The 16,272-nt window shown below is 37.9% G+C and overlaps 1 protein-coding gene across 2 annotated transcripts in view; it reads left to right on the top strand.

Annotated features, from left to right (window-relative positions):
* The window catches only part of LOC113639474 (alpha-1,6-mannosylglycoprotein 6-beta-N-acetylglucosaminyltransferase B-like), an 83,700-nt gene that overhangs the window by 23,445 nt on the left and 43,983 nt on the right, over positions 1-16,272 (top strand). The window contains exons 3-7 of one of the 2 annotated variants that reach the window (XM_027141329.2): positions 5,676-5,820; positions 8,730-8,821; positions 9,636-9,709; positions 10,191-10,358; positions 12,997-13,161. In XM_027141329.2, coding sequence (XP_026997130.1) covers positions 5,676-5,820; positions 8,730-8,821; positions 9,636-9,709; positions 10,191-10,358; positions 12,997-13,161 — 644 coding nt within the window. Of the gene's footprint in view, positions 1-5,675; positions 5,821-8,729; positions 8,840-9,635; positions 9,710-10,190; positions 10,359-12,996; positions 13,162-16,272 lie in introns of both variants that reach the window. The other variant, XM_027141328.2, reaches the window with a different exon arrangement.

The raw sequence follows: 16,272 nt of genomic DNA, 5'->3' as shown, positions 1-16,272 counted from the left end.
CAGTGTTATATTATGTAGACTACTGGATGTTAGTATTATAGTGAAACAAAACTAGAGGTGGATGATTTCTACAGCTAAACTGAGCAAGCAGCACCAGAATAGAACTTCAAATATAAAACAACACATTATGGTTTAATGTTATGAGAGGTTTTTTGTTTTTTTTACTTCGGGTTGTTTGTTAGTTATCGATTACGGCTTAATAAGTGAAGAAGTAAATTTTTTTTGGTTTTATTAATACCACACCTTAAGATTTGTAGACCATTATTAGTGGTACCATAATATAAACTGGCTAGCAGTACACAGGAAGTCAAAAGTCTGAAGGCCAAAGGAATGGAATAGTCATTATAATAAGCAGAACTTATTGGCATGTTTTCTAATAAGGTGAGCTTAGCAAGTTTGCCTCTCATCTCCGGGGTTGGTTGGTTTGATTCCTGCCCCTCCTTTGTTCAATCTGTGCTTTGGGAATTTCAGAATTTTCCTTCCCTAGTCTAAAGACATGTGTTGTAGGCAGATTGGCATTTCTGCCAATTGACACCCTGCCCAGGGTGTCTCTGTGCCCTGGGATAGGCTCCAGGCTCTCCATGACTCTGTGTCAGATACGTGCTACAGAAGCTAGATGGATGAACTGATTAGTTTTTGGTATTAATCAGTACAGGTCAAAACCATATCAAATTCAAAAGTCTAAAATAGTTTTTTTGTTTGTTTGTTTGTTTGTTTTTTGTAGACTAAGTATTACTCAAGCCAGATTTGATCTTTTTGAAATTTTGTTCATTGGTCCATCTATTCGTTTGGATCATCCATGGTTAACATTGTGTGAGATCAAATCCAGTGTGTTAACAACTGAATAGTAAAGAAATGTTAGGCAGGCGGTGAATACAATAAGTATAAAAACGGCTAGGGAAATTTTCTTTGCAGGTGGTAAGAACAAACTCAATAATGCCATAGTGTATAGCCTTAGTGAACCACCCCAGATTGGTTTGCAAGTCCTTGCTAGGATCTGCCATGTTTCAATATATGCCATGTTTCAATGATAGTCTGTTCTCGAGATGAATGCAAACATCTGACATCAGCCTCTAAGTCTTCTGAGTTATTTTGAGAACAATGCATATTTAAAAGCCTTAAAGTTGGTCGTTGGAAATCCTGCAACTATCAAGTAGACCATTTGCAAATCCTGAATTGTATTCTTCCCCTGCTCACATTTTTCCTGTTTTTGTGTGTGTGTGTGTGTGTGTGTGTGTGTGTGTGTGTGTGTGTGTGTGTGTGTGTGTGTGTGTGTGTGTGTGTGTGTGTGTGTGTGTGTGTGTGTGTGTGTGGGAAGACTGCACTCTTTCGATCATTACAGCCACAATAAAATATGTGAACCAGTCTAGTCTGATCTAGGTCTGGCATCTTGAGATTACACAGATAGAAGAAGCTACTACTGTAGCGATAAGGCCATAAGATGGCACACGGAAAGCATATCCCCGAACAAGTGTAGTTCTCTAATCTACCACCTGAGATTAAAACTGGATGTTAAAAAAAAAAATCAAAACAAATGACACGAGGCATTGAGCTGTTTCTGGTCACTTACTCATATTTAGCTCAAGGCATCAAAATGTTATGACCGTGAACCACAAGGATTGTTCGCACATGTGGCAGAGGCATGATTGAAATGTGGACCATATGATTTACAGCAAAGGCTTCTACCTTGTTTAGAAGGATAACCGTTTCCATCTTAGGCTTGAGGTGGGCGAATCGGTTCCTTATATATCCCCCACTTTTATATGCCATGGCTGTCAGGTGTAATTCATCATGAAACCATGGGTCTCTTTTAAGTCAGTGGTTTCACATGACACATATTGTCATGTTCCCTTTTCTGGAGAACACAGATGCTTTTTGAAGCTTGTCTACCAAGGAAACCCCTTACTGCTATATCAAGATGAGTGTCTCGTGTATCAGGACATTATGGGTATGTCCACCCTCCTGGCACACACTGCAACAATGGATCATGGTGAACTCAGAAAAGAGCTAAGATTGAGACAGGCCTCACAATTTATTGGCATGAAGCCTGGCCCACTGAGAATGTTAACCTTTCTATCAGCTCAACATCATTATGCTTGCATCTCATAACCCTTCATGGTGTTACTTTTGCTAGTGGTCCTTGATGATGATACTTTGATTTTTGCCAGCAGCCACAACAGTAATCCTCCTGTGTTTCCTGTAACTACAAGCTTTTCAGAAGTGTCTGATCAGCCTTCGGCTGTTCCCAAGTGGTCGCTGACAGAGAAGTGCCCTTGTCTCAACAAGCGGGGCACAGAAACTTGCTGGATATTCATGGCTTCTCTAACAAAAGTGGATAAAGTCTGCTGGGAATGTGTGAACTGACCACAGATATGCTATATATTATACACCTTTTTTCTACTTGTGATGCACAGAATTTAGCACCTGAGTGCTGGGTGTTGAGTGCTGAGTGCTAAGTGCTGGGTGCTGTCTACATCATTTTGCCATTTTTGAAATGTTTGAAATGTTTGCTTTAAACATCTAGCAATGGATATCTGGATATATTTCTATCTATAAAGGCACTAACCTAATCAAGCTGCTTTGAGACAAATAAAAAACTCAACCGAATCTGAAGAATGCATAATAATTCATCATTAAACAGTCATGTATTTAATTATATGTTTGCGTATTAATAATTGTTCAAAATACATCCTGAAATACATCTAAAAAACAGCCATTGCTTGCGACGCTCATTCTCTTGCATAATGAGAGGTAATGGGAGACACATTAGGTACAGTTTCACTGACAGTCTCACAGCGAAAGTATGTGGTTTCTGTTAAACAGAAAAAAAGACCATAAAAATGTATACGATTTTTGATCCAGAGGAATCAATAACATTGGCGTGCTTACCACTTGTCCAGAATGTCTTTACTCAGATTATATTCAGGTTAACTGTAAAAAAAAACATAATAAGGACTTTGACAGGAATTTTGATGCCTATATCAAAGAGCACCACACAACAGACCTCCTTTTATCTATCACAGGTTTATATAAAGGGCAGTTTTTCAAGCACAAATTGACTGGGTCTAAACACAAGCTATTTGAAAGATGGAGCAGCAGAGGAAGCTCTTTTTATTTCAGGCAATTGCAGGTCCTCAGAAATCTCTCGCTGTCTGAAGTTCAAAAAGTCCCAAGCCTTTACTCCTCTGAGAAGACAATACCTTCAAAGCAGACGATTTATGAGGCCTGTGGTTGGGGAGACTTTGTGAACTGCAAACTCTGTCTGGGTGCTGTTTAATTGGCCAGGTGAAACATCGTCCACTCTTTGCTTTGTGCCGTCGCTGCTTAGCTCACAGCAAATTGGAGCCTGAGAGGATTTGAAAAAACCTAGACTGCTCCCTCATTTGTCTCTCTGCCACTTTTATTTATTTATTTATTTATTTATTTATTTATTTATTTATTTATTTATTTATTTATTTGGCCTATATATCTGTCTGTCTATTCTGTTGATTATGCAAGCTTCCTCCTGTTAAGGAGAGATATGTGAGAGGCTGTGCTTAAATTGTTCAGATAAAGGTTTGCCTTTGATATCCATCCATCCATCCATCCATCTATCCATCCATCCATAAATCCGTCCATTTTCTGTAGTGCTTATCCTACACAGGGTCACAGGGAAACTGAGTCTATCCCAAGGGACACCGTTAGATGTGGTAGCAACCTATTACACACACTCTCACACATCCATTCACATACTATGGACAAACTAGAGATGCTAATCAGCCTTCAACTGTCTTTGGACTCAGAGAGGAAATCAGAGTACCTGGAAGAAACTGGGAGAACATGCAAACACCGTGCACACAGGGCTTAGCTGGGTTTTAATTAAACCCCTAGCTCCAATGGTGCCATTAATTCACCGTGCCCCCTTGTGCTTGAAGATTTTAGAGCAAAGGTATAAATGCCCATGTGTTAAAATGCAACTTGTGTACTGATGGATTTTTATTCTACATTTGCTTTGTTGCAATTTACAAATAGATCAGAAAAAACACTCAAGCTCATCAAACTATTGTTTTCACTGTGTTTTGCTGTCTATCTTACTGACTCCTAAGAAGGAGTTTTATTTTCTAACAAGGACAGTTAAAGTTAATCTACTGTATATGCAGGTGCTTCACTTATTACCTGTGTGCCTCTAAGAATTATAAAGCAGTTAGCATTTTTCACTTTTCTGCCAACTACAATATGATGTAGCATAAATACATGAGACAATGTAAAAGAAAAAAACAACAACAACAACAACAATGTAGAATAATATGTTCATGTAAAAAAGAACAGGAGGCTTGAAAGATATGAATGAAACTACAATAATAATCTAATACATAGTGTATTCTGTGAAAAGATTAAGACTGTGTGTGTGTGTGTGTGTGTGTGTGTGTGTGTGTGTGTGTGTGTGTGTGTGTGTGTGTGTGTGTGTGTGTGTAAATCCTGTGTCTCTTTTTTAACGTCACTTTTTGTGTATTTTCTTGCATACGTTATCTTTAAGCACCTTTTAAATCCGTACAGAATAAACATCAATTTAAAACAACAGTTGCTTTTAACTTTTAATAACCATGATGAGGATAGATTGCTGGATTTAAGATCACTTCTCAATGAGGTGCTGACACAAGTTCAGAATATCATGTAACGGCTTTTTTTTTTTGGTGCATCTCACACCTACCATGCAGTTCCACATGTACAGAAGTCTGTAGAGATGTGAACAGCAATGTGCAGGACTCATAAGAGTCCATGTGTGCAACTGAACTCTGGGATTGTAGCCTGGTGTCATCAATACATATTATGTAATTCATTTGTCGTACTGCCTCCGGTTGTCAGTGTAAAGTGTTTGTCACTGTGATCAGATAGTCACGGTGTTCACTCAGATAGCATGCACATGCCTAGCAAACGTCAGCACAAATTACATCTCAACATCTTCTGCACCCCGTTTGCTAATTGTGAAAACGTCTGCATGATATTTTGCAGTAGTGCAATCCGAAAACTTTGTGAACTTCTTTTAATTCCTTTTAATCAGTTTCTTATTGTGTGTATATATATATATATATATATATATATATATATATATATATATATATATATATATATATATATATATATAGTATTTTGATTAATCAAAAAAGATTTTGCATGAGGGGGGCTTGAACTGAATGTGTTTTATTACAGGATGAGATTTAATCAATCACCACCAAGAGGGGGTGCTGTCTTACAACACTGATTTAAATCACTGACGTATTTGTGGTGTTTTGGTAGTTGTAGTGCATTTTGGTCATGATAATAATGATAATAATAATACTAATAATAATAATAATAATCTGTTGTGACACACTTCATGTTTGTGCAGAGTGAGAGAGAGAACAGTGAACATAGTAATTAACGCTTTTTAGCTACTGAAACTTTTAATAATGCAATGTAATTAATGCAATACAAAAAAAACTATTGGATTGCATGGCAATGTATCTTGGGAAACGTTAATATTGACTTACAATTATGTCAGGATGAATTTATATCTATGTTTTTTCTCTCCCACATCCTTCTCTTTTGTGCGCTGTGTGTGTGTGTGTGTGTGTGTGTGTGTGTGTGTGTGTGTGTGTGTGTGTGTGTGTGTGTGTGTGTGTGTGTGTGTGTGTGTGTGTGTGTGTGTGTGACAGTACTGGGAGGGCCAGAGTCTCGTGGAGTCCTGAGGAAAATCAGTGACATGTTGGAGATTATTTTGAAGAGAATTGATACTCTAGCAAAACTCAGCAACAGCAGCAAAAGCCACAGCCTGGAGGAGCTCAGCTCTACTCTTGAGAGGTACAATATGTGTGTGTGTGTGTGTGTGTATGTGTGTGTGTGTGTGTGTGTGTGTGTGTGTGTGTGTGTGTGTGTGTGTGTGTGTGTGTGTGTGTGTGTGTGTGTGTGTGTGTGTGTGTGAGTGTGTGAGTGTGTGAGTGTGATGTGGAAGTCTAGCTTAAAATCTACTCAGAATTAGCATTTTTTCCCAATAGTCTCCATGGTGACAGAAACCCTCATACCAGGGGTTGAGAGGCTTCATGATGTCATATGAGTTCAGGGCAGCATGCATCAGTCGGATGCCTGAACCTCAGCGCTCTTTTGGGCTTCGTGGCTTTGTATTACAGCTTAGATAGTAAAATATAGATAAATTTTATTTATTTAAATCATTGTAATAGATCAATAATTGACAGCTTAACAAAATAATGGATAACACTTGACTTGAACGTTTCCTTTTTTTGACATTATTTGTAGCATTAGGTAACATTATACAACATTTACGGCAATTCATAGCAACAAAGCAACGAATAGGTCATTCATTTTCAACGAGCGCTGGTGACCTCCAGTATCATGAGTGACAGCAGCCGTTGGCGACAAGATGTCACGTCCAGCAACAAGACTAATCCGAGAAAAGTTCAACTTTATGTATGATTTGGTGCGGCGACTCTCAATGGGATTGAAGACAGTACAATGCAGGGGAATTGTGGCAAAGAGCACACGCTACTTCTCCTTCTTCTTGTATGATATGATGTGTATACACACTGGTGAAATTTATCTTCCTCGAGAATGTTTTGAGAAAACAGTTTGTTGTTAAGTGGAATGCTAGTTGCACCACCCAGTGACAACCATCATCGCTAAGTTACTGATGACTTGCGGTGATAAAATTAAGCATAGCTTTGGTTCTCTTTCACTGTTTGCATCATTCCTTGTATTCGTATTCTCTATATAAACCTCAGTTTCATAAAAATGAAACTGTTCACTTACTTTGAGCTGTCATTCAGTCTGTGAGAAAATATTGTTGTCTAAAATGTCAGTTAATCAATATAAATTCATATATGATCAATAAAAGTACTGAATATCTGCACGACTGTGAGCGTGACAGGTAAATCGGTACAAAAGGACATTTGCTCTGCTTGTACTGTTTAATTATAGCAGGTGTTCACAACTAGAGTGGATATAAAAGTTTACACACCCCTGCTTACAAACCGTAGGTTTTTGTAATGTACAAAATGAAACTAAGTCCGTGTCAGATATTTTTGCTCTTTTAACGTGATATTAAAAGATTATTTTAACTTTTGAATATTAGTTTGAATGTGATTGGTTCATTCTGAGCGCAGTGGTATGCCTTGTTATAAAAGGGTGAATTGTAGTGATACGATTTATCATGGTTAACATAAAAAAGGCTTTAAGACTACATTGGAAGCTCGGCTTCCTCCTAAAATTTCATAAAAATAATGACCAAAGTCTCTGGGTGTTCTACCATACACTCAATTAGTGAATCAAATGATCAAAAATCTCAATACAGTAAGGCACTTATTAATAATTAATGTTCAGTGGACAACACAGCCTGCAAGTAAAGCTCCTGTGAAGCCTCGAACATAGTACAATTCAGTGGAGCTCTAGTAAAAAGGCAGTGTTCAGAGATCCCCTGTACAAGAGAGAAGTCTCACTTTGGGCTCCTATAAATCTGCAGTATGCTTTTTTTTAACTGGCTTACCACCTCTGGGTACAGCCACCATTGCCATAAATGTGTGTAGTGTTTTATTTTATTTTATTTATTTTAAATTACTATTATTATTATTGGGGGGGCACGGTGGCTCAGTGGTTAGCACGTTCTCCTCACACCTCCAGGGTTGGGGGTTCGATTCCCGCCTCTGCCTTGTGTGTGTGGAGTTTGCATGTTCTCCCCGTGCCTCGGGGGTTTCCTCCGGGTACTCCGGTTTCCTCGCCCGGTCCAAAGACATGCAAGGTAGGTTGGCATCTCTGGAAAATTGTCCATAGTGTGTGAGTGAATGAGAGTGTGTGTGCCCTGTGATGGGTTGGCACTTCATACAGGGTGTATCCTGCCTTGATGCCCGATGACGCCTGAGATAGGCACAGGCTTCCCGTGACCCGATAAGTTCGGATAAGCAGTACAAAATGAATGAATGAATTATTATTATTATTATTATTATTATTATTATTATTATTATTATTATTATTATTATTATTATTATTATTATTATTTTGCTTTATTGTTGTTGTTTTTCTTAAGTATTTTTTATTTATTAAATGGTGACCTAACTCATTGCTACTCTCAAGTACTTGTTCATAAACATTTAAAATTTCAAATTTGTTATGTTCAAGCACTAAAATTTTGTTTAAGTTTATCAGAGAAAAAAATGTCTCAAACCAAATGTCCTAAAATAATTTTATATCAGACATACAGTGATAAAATAATTGGAATAAAAATATCAGATAAGCTGATGATAGCTAGTTATCAGTTAACAATTAATCAGCTAATTTTTCTACCTGATAATTTCCTTAAATTGCTTTATAAACAAATAGAGACATTTCAGATTCACCACAGATTCTTTTATTTGTTTAAAACAAGCCTAAATCTCAATTAATGATATTCTTTCATACATTTACTGATTTTCTCAGACTTAAGACAGCCATTTTACTTCTCAGATCATCTTTCAGATCATCCAGAGCATACCCAGATATATCAGGGTATTAGAGCATGCTTCAGGTAAACTGGATGTATACAGTATGAGGGTAATTTGGGGCTTGTGACCTACAGTATGTGTGTGGCATGTATATCAGGGATTTGAGGTCATTTTTTTGAGTGCTCGAATGTGTAGTTGCTTCTCTGAATGAGTAATTGTGCAAAAAAGCTGAACGTCATTTCATATAGTGAAGCTTTTGCCTGTGTTTTTGTGTGTGACTAGGTTTCAGCCTATGGGATTAGTGGAACGGATTCAAGCAATTGCTCAGAATGTGTCAGAAATGGCTGTGCGTGTGGAGCAGATCCTGCAGAAGAGTAAATATCCTGCCACAGGTGTCTATACTAATTCACACACCATTGTAAGACCTAATCCACATTAATTGACCTTTATAATTTAGATTAGTTTATAAGCAAATGTTTACCTATCCTGAATGTCCCAGTACTCGAAGCTCCTCCCAGGTTTAAACTTATAGCTTTAGCTTTAAAACGATTGGATCATTGCCGTTTCTTCTTGTTGTAATTGCTACACTAACATTTATTTTTCTCCAGCAGCTTTTAATGATGTCGTTTTCTGTTGATCAAATACCCCATATGTATTTGCGGTGTGTATGTAGTCATTCTTTTAGTTTACTTTTTTTTTGCACTCTGTTAGAATATTTTCCCCATTGTTACCACTGTTGGGATCATTACTGCAATCAAACAGAACGATGCATAATCCCTATGTGTGTGATCATGCTCACTGGTGCTTGGCAGCCTGTTGAATAAAGAACAGCCCTGCTCCTTTAATTAGGCTAACCGGGACCCAGTGCCACACAGAGCAGAGCATTTTTATTAATCAAGGAAGGAGATGTTGCCAATTTCCTGTTTCCCTGTCTGTCTGAGGCCTCAGAAAACACTTTGGTCATCAGGGATGGTTTTTAACTGTCAATGCACAGTAATGCATGCAGAAGGACACAGATGTGACATTTTTATAATAAAGGAAGGGATCCGTAAAGGTAGATAGGGATAAGGTTTAGCCTTTCCCTGCCTAATTAAAGCTAATGGAGTTCGGTTATAAAAAAAACGTTTTCTTACTGTTCTCTTAGGGAGTCATAATGTCAAACTGAATGTCCTTCTCTGTCGTCTGCAGGGAGAGATGGAACGGCAGGGCAGTGTGAAATCCCAAAAGATCCTGGCTTCCCGGACTGCGCAAGTAAAATTGATGTATGTTGATATTACCATGACTCATTAGAGATCCCTACGGTACATTCCTTATATCATTTTATTAGAATTTATCACCAATGTCAAACCAGAACATATATCAAATACTATATACTAGGAATGCAATGCACTGGCTGTATCTGTGTCGGTTTACAAATATGCAAATATTTGTGTTTTGAATGAATATTTAAACCAGCAATAGTGTGATGTAGACTGAATTCTTTTATTTGTGGAAAACACTGGAAAACAGGCTGCTGGAAAAATCTAGAATTAATGAACCGGAGACATGATATATTACAATATATATTTTGTCAGACTTTTACATCTTGCTCGGCCTTGCTTCCGTTTGCTTTACTTCATTTTGATGGTGTTACAGTAATTGTCTTTGAATATATTTGACTTGTCAATAACAAACAACAAGCAGACTGTTCTGCATTCTTTAAATCACCTAAAACTGTCTGTAACTCTCACTCGGTGATGCTAGTGGATGAGGGCCAGATGGACATCAGACCCTTGCTACGCATTCTATGGAGTTGATGGCTCTGACTGCTCCTTTCTCATCTACCTGAGTGAGGTGGAGTGGTTCTGCCCCCTGCTTGCCTGGAGGAATCAGAGCATTCAGCCCACCAGCAGCACCACACCAAAGACACAAGTGAGATAAATACAGACCTTGTACCCTGTATTCTGCTAGGAGATGGTTCAAGTATGATATTTATGTCTTCCAATTTTATTAGACTCTATTAAACAACATCTCCTCTTGCTTTCAGAAAGAAACCCACTCTGGGGACAGATATTTAGTATTCAGCTCAGACATATTCTTAGACATAAGACGTTCCTGAAGAGCAACCACTTTAGCTTCTGCTACTACTGTAGTTGTATAATAGAAGGGAACTCATGTATTGCAGTTGTTATGTACATCCAGCCATAGACAATAGATAGACTATAATTCTATTAGCATGCACGGGAACATGGAGCAATATAGTGAGCACACTAAAAGTGCTGTGTAATATTTTCAGAAGAAATGCTTTAAAAAATTCATATTACAGGATTTATTAATGTGAATAGAATATTGTTTTGAACTGTGTATAATGGATGGACAGACAGTGGGATGGACAGACAACTGATGAATATTGATGGATGGATTGATGGATGGATGGATCTATGGATGGATGGAGGGAGGGACAGACAGAGGATTGCTTGATTGACAGCTGGACTGATGAATGGATGGATGGATGGATTGAAAGACAGACAAAGGATGGCTAGATTAACGACTGGATAATTGTATGGGTTGATGGGTGAATGGATGGATGGACAGATGGATGGATGGATGGATGGATGGATGGATGGATGGATGGATGGATGGATGGATGGATTGATGGACAGACGAAGGCTGGATGAAATGATGGATAGATAATCGAAGGGATGGATGGATGGATGGATGGATGGATGGATGGCTGGATCAGATGGATGGATGGATGGATCAGATGGATGGATGTATGATGGATGGACAGACAAAGGATGCATGGCTTAATGGCTGGATAATTGAATGGGTGGATGGATGGATGGATGGATGGATAGATATATTAACAGATGGATAAAGAAAAAGATGGATTAAAGCTTAGGAGAGAAAGAGAGGAAAAGTCATAGAAAAAAAAAAGACATTTTAACATTCTGAGCTATATTTAAAGAGAGATGTTCATAAAAAAGTTTACAGTGCAGATTTATTCTTTTTGGATGATATTCAGAGCCAGTGGTTTAGGTCCAAAAGTTACGCTAGTATTTATACAGAGAAATCTGCATAATATATGTAATTGTCTATATACATTTCTATTGTACAGTATGTGCATCTCAGATCATCCAAATCACTTGTGTGTAGTTCACATCTCAGTGTTTTCACGTTGGTCAAAAAGTCAAATAGACACTAGACAAATCGCTTAGACGCTTTTTTCCTTCTCGATAGATGAGTAACGTGGGTTTTGCTTTGTTAAACAGAACTAATATATGCCTCCTTCGCATGATTATGCTTGTGTGTCATTTTTGCTTGTTTGTTTATCTGCAATCGTATTGTTCTTCCTTCAGCTATGATAAAGACACATTTCTTTCCATTAGTTGCCTGGGTTACGTATGTATGTGTGGGTGGAGCTATAATACAGGGGTGGGACATATTTGGGTTGGGGTGTGTTTGTTTTGGTGATTTCAAATGTCGAAATTGGCTTTCAAAATTCGGAGACCGTGCCTTTAAGTCTGAAAGAAATCTGTGATTTTAAATCCAGAATGAATAAAAGGAAATTGCAGGGATTTTTGCTGTCAAATGTAATAATAAACTATGGTTCACAAATTTATGTATTTATGTTGGCTTTGTAGAATTAAAATTGATCTCATATTTCATTCATATATTTACAGTCTATTTAAAGCTATTTACAAAATTTTAAGTTTTAGAGTGACAAACTATCATGCAGTGGCACTGGACTTAATATTGTTTCTCACTCAAGCTGATATTTCACATGACAAATGCAATTCAGAATTGCACAGTTTTAGGGTCTCATATGTGCGTAACTCTGACAAAACTTCTCCATTTGAAGTGACTATTGATGTGTGTGCATTAAAACCATAGTATGTGCACTTAGCCCAACCTAAATACAGCCCTTTATGAATAATGGTTCCCAAAATGATTAATTTTATGCTGCGCTGCACAGCTGGGTGTCTCGGGAATAAAGGTGCGAGTTAGGCATTTTGTTCAGCCTGTGTTGTTTACAGTAGAGTGAAACTAGGCCAGTTAGTGCAGAATGTTACACGCAGAACATTTCTGGAGCTGTGGTGACTCACTGGTTCGTGCATGTTCATACACCTCTATGTTTCACGCTCCGCTGTAGTTAAAGTAGGTCTCGCATAGTGCCACAGAGAAGATACTGTCTGTCATGTCCAGAATTTTTTTATTTAAATGTGCAAAAATTGTACAAATCATACATTACATACAGTACAATAATTCATAATCTTCAGTCAAACAATAGGAGAGCCTTGTATTAACAAAACATTCCACTTATATATACCCTAAGAATTTTTTTAACATTCTTGTATTAAATATATTTTATAATATTATATAAGAATATCATTTTCTCTGTAATTTCCTGTACCGTCATTCTGTGTATTTTTTTTCCAGCTTGGCTACATTTATACGGTTCTGTTTTCTTCTGTCTACATTATATCAAGGTCTCTCTATACAGTACTCTGGACAATGTCTGCTGTCTTTAATGTACTTAATAAACTAATTTGACTGTGTATCTTTTTAGGCAATATTTCGTGCTGATATGGGCCCTCTGCTGGAGCAGGTGGGTTCAGGGAAAGAGTCTCTGAGCTTCATGCGGAGGCGGATACGCAGGTTGGCTGTGCAGTGGGCTGTAGCTGCTCGCAGGCTGGACGAGCGTCTGCGCAGCCAACAGAGGCAACAAAAGAGGGTGAGCTTATGTATCCACACACTGTGTTATTGCAAAAACACTTGACAAAGAAATGACAAAGAAATTTCACATGACAAAGAAATTTTCACATGACATCATGGGTCATTATGTGAGTTCAAGTACAGCATCATCTATAAAGGATTAGCTATGAACAATTCTATATATGAGCATCATTTGGGATGTTTATTTAAAGGTTTGTTTAAAAGTGCATAATACAGAATAATGTACTACAAAATGGCTTGTATAGATGGCGACTCTTGAATTATTCTTTAGGTCAATGTCTTGTGAATGTTTAGAGTAGCCCTGTAATTAATAAATATTAGGTTTCTAAGTAGTTATATAATGTTTATAGAAATATTTAGTTTTAAATATTAAGTATTAAGTTATTGCTTAGACTGAAGTTAATTAAAACAAGTTTCTAATTAGATTGTATAATGCATATTATTAACTTATGTAATATTAATGCAAACCAATTACATTATGAAATCTCATGAGGATATTTGCACTAATGGGAACTATGACTCTTTGGGTTAATTGTGGCAGTAATAAGTCTAAGGAGCTAAAAACTACAGTGTGCATGCTGCCCTGTAATTGTGTGACCTCCAAAAAGCAAATCAATGGAACATCATCTTATATATGTCAATGCGATCAGCATGGAATTGTGAATACAGACTTTATGAAGAGAAACATTTGCTGAGCAGGACATATTTATATAGTAGAGCTCTGCCCCCTCTGTCCTGCTGTGAAAACTAGAAGACCCAAATAGTGCAAAATATTAGAGATAAAGCAGGTGTTTCATGTGTGCAAGCAATTTAAAGACAAATGAAACGTTTTAATGTATAATAACAAGAAACAAAAGGGAAAGGAAAAAGTGAAAAGTGTTTTATAGGGAGATAATGGGTCAACAGTGTGTAGTGCTCATTAGTACCAGTACTGTGCTTTTATAAGCCAATAGAGTAAAAGTATTTGTATTATTATGTTAAATATTCTTTTATTCTTTTGTTCAGACAGACTGAAACAAGTGCAGTTAAAAACAATTTGGCAAATAAATCGAATCAAAAGGCAAACTCGAGGTCAGTTAACAGGCACAGCTCTGGTGATTAGCAACAACCTGGATTATTGAACCACAAAACATACAAAAAGAAGATCATAAACCTCCTGAACTATGATGAAGTGAAAGGCTTTGGTAACAGGTAGGACAGGTATGAAACACTGAGAGAGCGTTAATCGCACAACTGGCCTGTGTGAGAAAGTCTCTTCTAAAGGGTGACTGAGTGTGTGTGATTGGGAATAAGTGAGTGATGACTGCGAAGGTGTAAGTGAATGTACTTTCTAGGAAATACAATGTTTGGAAGCCATGATGCATGTTGGCAGGTGGAGTTGAGTTGTTCATATTGTATTCTCCTGTTAACACACCTGCTAATACACATGCTATTTACTTGTAGTGATAGGGTTCATAGTAAGTATTGGGTTTTGGGGGTTAGGGGGGTGTTGGACAATGGTGGCTGAAGGACTCATGGGGTTAAGGTGCGGGGTTGTTGATTGGAAGGTCTGGGTTCAAGCCTCAGCACTGCCAACCTAACACTATTGGGCAAATGAACAAGTATGTTAACCATCTGTAGTGAGTCTGTCTGTGTTCTCCTTTGTTTCTGCCTGCTGTTAATTGTTGACCCCGCCCACCCTGTTTGTTACCATGGACGTTTAATTGCACTCAATCTCTTCCCCAGGTGTTTTGTCTTAGTCCATGTCTGTCTCCGTCTTGTGATTGGTTCTCGTTCACTATATGTACTCTGTTTTGTTCACTTCCCGGTTGTGAGTCGTTGTTAGAATGTGCTGTGCTGTCTGTTTATGTCTCTGTTCTGATCTGTTTTTGCCTGCTTGTTCGTTGTTTGTTTCCTGTTTTTTGCCCATTAAAAAAGTAACTGCAAATGGATCCACATTCGCCTGTGACTAACCGTGACACCATCCCTGCTCCAGTGGTGCTGTATCATAGCTGCCCCTGTGCTCCGAGCCCAAACTCCTCAGTATGGACATGCAAAGAAAAGAATTCCACTGTGCTATAATGTACATGTGATGTTAATAAATCATTCACTCAATAAAATTATTTTGTTTTGAATAACAGTCAGTCCAAAATGGTAGTGCAGTCCAATAGATATTCCAGTCTTGAGTAATACAAAATATAGTGTGTACTGTATATGTGTGTGTGAGTGGGGGTGGGGGAGTGTATAAGGGTTTAGACTTCACATCTGTAGTTAAGGTGGGGTGTTATGGAAGCTGACTGCCTGGGGGAAGAAGAAGAGAGACTGACAGTATTGGCTCCTGTACGCTTTCTCAGATGGAAGGATCCACGCTGATGCATACTGAAGCCTTCAGGTTTCAGATTTTTCAGAATTTTCTGCAAAGGCAATGCTTCTGGGTATTCCTTTAGCTGTGTTCAAGATCTTAACATGAAGGAACGGTAGCATATAGTTCCTTGGAAATGTGTTGATTTCATTAAACATATGCATATTATGCACTTGTACAGGTTTTTCAGCGTTAGCGGCAGACACTGTGTGGTGTGGTGTGTTTATGAATATGCACAAACAGCTCCAGGCTTACAACTCATTCAGGAAAGCTAAATTACATTCTCTATCATCCTCTATTCTATAGATGAATGACTCAACTCTGAATGCAGCACAGAGTCGTGCTCAGTAAAAAAAAAACTATATCTCTCTTATGCACACATTTATTTTGTGCGTTTGTCTGTGTCTCAATTTCAGTTCTTACGTGAAGATGCATAGGGTTTTATTCATCTGGGCTGCACTTATAGATTAAGAATCCACATGATGCAAGCCAGTATCATTTACACTCATTTACATTTGTGCTGCATCAGTATCCTCACCCTGAGCACATCCTCCAATAACAGTCATCAAATATTCTCAGCTGAACTACCAGAAAGCAAGATGGATTTGATGACTCTCTGAGATTTTTTTTCTTGACAGTCTCACTCTCTTTTATTCATCCTTGATTTAAACTGATCCAGTATAACATTCAGACTAGACTTAGAGACTGACTGAAATGCATACATCAGTAGATAGGTGAGTGTGGACATGAACGTACAAGATTTGACAG

The sequence above is a fragment of the Tachysurus fulvidraco genome, chromosome 15, assembly GCF_022655615.1.
Source record: "Tachysurus fulvidraco isolate hzauxx_2018 chromosome 15, HZAU_PFXX_2.0, whole genome shotgun sequence".
Classification (NCBI taxonomy): domain Eukaryota; kingdom Metazoa; phylum Chordata; class Actinopteri; order Siluriformes; family Bagridae; genus Tachysurus; species Tachysurus fulvidraco.
This window is presented reverse-complemented; position numbering and strand designations above follow the sequence as displayed.